The 4,966-nt window shown below is 49.4% G+C and overlaps 1 protein-coding gene across 1 annotated transcript in view; it reads left to right on the plus strand.

Moving 5' to 3' along the window:
* Window positions 1-4,966, plus strand: part of STXBP1 (syntaxin binding protein 1) — a 47,724-nt gene that overhangs the window by 38,623 nt on the left and 4,135 nt on the right. Inside the window, exon 16 of the mRNA XM_003785426.3 lies at window positions 809-963. Within this exon, the coding sequence (XP_003785474.2) occupies window positions 809-963 (155 nt within the window). The remainder of the gene's footprint in view (window positions 1-808; window positions 964-4,966) is intronic.

Here is a 4,966-nt window from a genome sequence, read left to right on the forward strand (position 1 = left end):
CAAACAAAAGTTTCTTCAGTGATTCTGGACAGGGCTTCCTAAAGAGCTACCCTGTGTTCAGCCCCATGATACTGAGCTCTACATAGCAAACCTGCTTCCTTCTCCCTACCCACCCCATTACACTGCAACCTCTTGGTGGGCAAGGGCTGTGTCTGCCCTGGAAGCCATGCAGAGGAGGCCCTGGCTTGTGAGAGGCACACACTTGATATGTGTTTATTCAGGGAGTCACTGTGCCATCCTGAAGGCAGATCTTAGACCCTGTCATCACTGCACACTGTCAGCAGGGTTCCCTCCCCGCAAGCTTCAGGACATGCATGATCTGGAGTAGACGCCTGAATGGGCATCCTGTGGGGTAAAGCTGCTGAACTTGACACATCAAATATCAGAGCTGAACATAGCCTGTCTGTCGCCTGCATGTTTCTTAGAGAGTGACAAGGTCACAGCACAGGCACTGTAGTGACTCCTCTCCCAGCAGCCAAGGCAGTTGAAAATTGCATTGATTTGGTGACCTTAGCTGGGCATGATGGGATGTGCCTGTGTTCCTAGCTACTCAGGAGGCTAAGGCAGTGGCATTACCTAGGCCTAGGGGTTTAAGGCTACAGTGAACTGTGATTATACCCCTGCACTCCAGCCTGGATGACAGAGTGAGACCTCATCTCTCTTAAAAAAAAAAAAATGTATTGTAGCCTAATCCAGCCAACATTTATTAAGCATTACTCTGTTCGGGGCATAGGTGTAAACAAAGCACTGAGGTATGAAGCAGTAGAGACGGTAAGTACAGATACACATATCTTCTCTCTCTCCTCAGCGCTCGCTATGGGCACTGGCATAAGAATAAGGCCCCAGGGGAGTACCGCAGTGGCCCCCGCCTCATCATTTTCATTCTTGGGGGCGTAAGCCTGAACGAGATGCGCTGCGCTTACGAGGTGACCCAAGCCAACGGGAAGTGGGAGGTGCTGATAGGTGAGTTGACATGATTCCTGGAGGAAGGAGCTGCCTCATCGCACTTTGACTCCATTCCACGCTTTGGTGTTGGTCTGTCTTAGACTCTCTGTTGCCCTTACAAACTTTAGCCTGTAGGAAACTGGGCAGCAGAAGCTAAGGAGCAGAGGGTTCCCTCCTGGCGTGCATCCTGCTGTGTCTCCTGTTCAAAGGCAGCACCATGATCTATGCCTGGTCATAGAGTCCAACAGGCTCAGGCTCAAATCTCTGCCCTACTACCACACAGTGGGGTCACCTTGAGCAAGTGACTCAAGTCTCTAAGCTGTCACTTGCTTGCCCAACAACATGGGGTTGACAGCACACACTTGCAGCCTTGGACTAGGTCTGAGATGAGATTATCAGTTTCCTGGCAGTGGATGGAGGGTAAGTTATCACCCTCCTCCTCCACCCAGGGGGATGTGAACAGACACTCCCTGAAACCTCCTGGCCTGGCTGCTGGGTCTACTCAGGTCCCTCCACCGCTCCTCTCACCTTCTAGGTCTGCCATACCCTTTCCTGTATGTCCTGTTGGTTTTCCAAAAGAGGAGCTGACTGAATGGAGCAGGAGGCTTTTTTCCATTTTTGTGCCTTCAGCAGCTTCTATGATTTTTAAGACTGGAAGAGGAAGAGCTAGCCGGGAAAAATCTTGCTTTCTCCACATGCCTTCCTTTTTGTCCTGTCTTGCCTTTAAAGAAATAGAGTGGCACCTGCCTGTGCAGAGTCCCTCTCAACACTGACAAGAGCCTGTCACATATATTGCCCTGGCCAGGCCCTGCCCTCAGCATGGTCATGCTGCATAAGGCATGAGCCAGGTTGTTGGCCTCTTTGGAAGGGAGTGTGCTCTGCTCCCAGTGGGAACTCACTCTCCAGGGCCTGAGGGTTGCCTCTCAGACCATTTACACATAAACCAGTACAGGCAGAGGCCTTGAGCTGCCCACCTAGGAAGGCTTCTCTGACCCTGCCGCATAGGTCACAATCCCAGTCATGGTCATTATCTCAGTAACAAGTGTCACTTTTGTACCTCAAAGTGGGGTGACCAAGTCCTAGTGCCCCCTAGACTATCCAAGCACATGGGCTCCATAGACCAGTCCTTATGACTGTTCTGAGTTTGCCAAGATGGACCTAAGGCTATCAACACGGCTATTTCTTACCACAGTCTGGTGAGGACATTGTACATCCCCACCCAGCTCCCTCAAGCTTCCCTGTCCAGTCACTAGTTTTCCCTGCAGTTGTTTTTTTCTGTTGTTATGCAGGCCCCGGTGACAAAGCCCTCTGTTCCCTGCTTGCATATGTGCTGCATGAATGTGCTGGATGGTTCTGGGCCCTAACACAGCTTTCCTGGGCAGAAGCTGTCCCAGCCAGGCTTTTGGTATAAATCTTCTTCATCCATGAACCTGGCTTGAGCCTCCCGTGGGAGGTAGAGACCTGGGGGTGTGAAGTTGCCTATGCAGATTCGTGGAGGGGCCTTGCACAGACAGCTGACGTCCGCTGTGTGGGCTCACCTGCTTCATGCATGCCAGCCGCCCTGCCACCTTGCTGCATGTGTGTGCGCAAGTGTGTGTGTGTGTGTGTGTGTGTGTTCGTCTGGCTTTCTCATACCTCATTGGCTGCACAAAATGTAGGCCTAAGTTGGCATGTTCCTGTAACGTTCCTTGTTCAAGCAGTCAGCTGGCCTCTGTTCTCCCACAGGTTCTACTCATATTCTTACTCCCACCAAATTTCTCATGGACCTGAGACACCCCGACTTCAGGGAGTCCTCTAGGGTATCTTTTGAGGATCAGGCTCCAACAATGGAGTGAGAGCCAAAGAAACAAAGTAAAAGCAGCTTATTTCAGAAAAGAAACTCTTCCACTCTGAAGGGTTTTCTTTGATTATTCCGTCACTTTTTCTTTATTTTTCCTTTTTTAGTTTATTTATTTGATTTTCTTTTAATAAGAAAATGCTTGCAGTTCTTAACACCGATTGAAAATGTGTCCAGTGCTGCCTTCACAACCCTGTCATGAACCCTCGGGGCTCCAACATGCCAGCTCACTCATGCCTTGGGTTACTCGCTGCTCAGCCAGATGGCTGCAGGCCACTAGGTCTAAACTGAAATGATAGAGACTGCTGTGAACAGTCCTCAGAGAGGGAGCTGGAGATGAGGGATTCTGAGGCCCAGTGCCCAAGCCTGTTGATCTAGGCATAAATGTAGAGGTCCCCACAGGAATGTAAAGCACCCTGGCTATGACGTGGCCTGACAGCTGGAGGGCAAGGCCAGTGGTCACTTAGGAAACGTCAAGTCCCAGAAGGCAGCATCCAGTGGAGGTGCCCAGAGGCACCTATTGTGCAGAAAGCTTGAAAAAGAGCCTCAGAATAGACTCAGGTCAATGGTAGTTAGACGTGTGAATAGCTTTTCCTAGAAAGGCACATCCCCAGGAACAGTTCTAAAGGGTGACTGAGTCACAGGACACCATGTGCCGGGGGAACTCCAGTCTTCAGTAGGCAGAGCTTGTCTCATGTTCCTCTGCAGAAAATGGCACTTAATAGTCATTTGCTCTTTCAGTAATTGCATTTCTTTTAATTCTCCTGTGGCTCCTTTCAAGAGTTGAGTAGTTACATCCCTCTCTTCACTGAAGTCTCTTGGTAGGGTCTGAGATACTTTTAGAAGAAATCTATTCTTGGCACTCGGTGGTTTTAAAGAGCATCTTCTATCTCCATCAAGCTCGTTACCCATGAACCCATTGTCTGTCTGGTAGACTATCCAAGCTTTTGTTCTTTAAAACCACCCTCGTTTCTTCCTCTCTTCCCCATCCTTCGTGTATGTTGGGATGCTCCTAAACTGTATTTAAATGGCAGGCTGATGCTAAAGTGATACACTCCATAGCATTAGCAACTCCTTAGCTTTGTTATACATTCTGTGATGAGGCCACATTTTATGACCTGACTTTGTAGACACCATTAATGATGGACCCTGGAAATGCCCCTTCACCTGAGCTGAGATGTAGCCCGGTGGTCATGGAGCAGGAGTCCCCTGTGAGCAGTAGAGAGAGACACAGAGCCAAAGAACTGGCCTCCACCCCAGCTCCTCCTTGAGTGCCCATGTGGCTATGATATGTCACTCCCACTTTCTAGGCCACAGCATATTTGCACAGGAGAGCTATATCACAGCACCCCAAGCTCCCAGGAACCCTAACAGTCTGTAAATTCAGTGATCCAGATTTGTGCATCAAACCACACAGTCCTATCCACTCTCACTGTCTGCTGAATCTCAGGGGAATGGCCTATCAGAGCCTTGGTGAGGTAACATCAGAGGCAAGTGCTTGTTCATATAAAGAAAATGGTGCTACTCCCTGAAGGGAGGGGCAGGAGGCCACGCAGTTTATCTCCTCCCCTCTTCTTTCCTTGGCAGGGGATGCCATACTCCAGGGCAGCAGTGTGCTGAGACAGCAAGTAGTTGGAAGCCAGGAATGTATACCTGGTTATGGCCCTGGGCTTGCTTTGCCCTAGAAAGCAAGGCCAATGGGTGGTGAATAAAAGCAACTGTTAAAAAAAAATAATTCCTTAGAAACACTTTGATAGGGGTTTAATCAGAGACATCTGGTTCTGTGTGCAGATGGCAGGTAGGTGGACAGCCTTTGCTGCAAAATGTATTTTAAGACTTAGAGAAGGACAAACAAATGTTCAGTCAAGACTGTAGTAATCACACACCACTGCAGGATCTGAAAGAATCACAAACCCAAACCGCAAGGGCTCCTGTAGGATTGGTGCTGGGGTTTCCTGCCTCAGCAGCCTCCCCTTTGCAGAGCATGTGCCTTTGTTTTATATTTGATGAGCAGAGAGGGTCTCCACTGCCATCAAAACAGAGGAAGAACAAGCAGACTCTGGTTGTATGTTCTTGGCTTTTGAAATAATTTGCTGGGCAGTTGGATTTTAAAGAGTTCAGTGGCTTGGCGCTTGTGGCTCAAGCGGCTAAGGCGCCAGCCACATACACCTAAGGTGGTGGGTT

Source organism: Otolemur garnettii, unplaced genomic scaffold (genome assembly GCF_000181295.1).
Source record: "Otolemur garnettii isolate 467f Iridium unplaced genomic scaffold, OtoGar3 scaffold00014, whole genome shotgun sequence".
Lineage (NCBI taxonomy): Eukaryota > Metazoa > Chordata > Mammalia > Primates > Galagidae > Otolemur > Otolemur garnettii.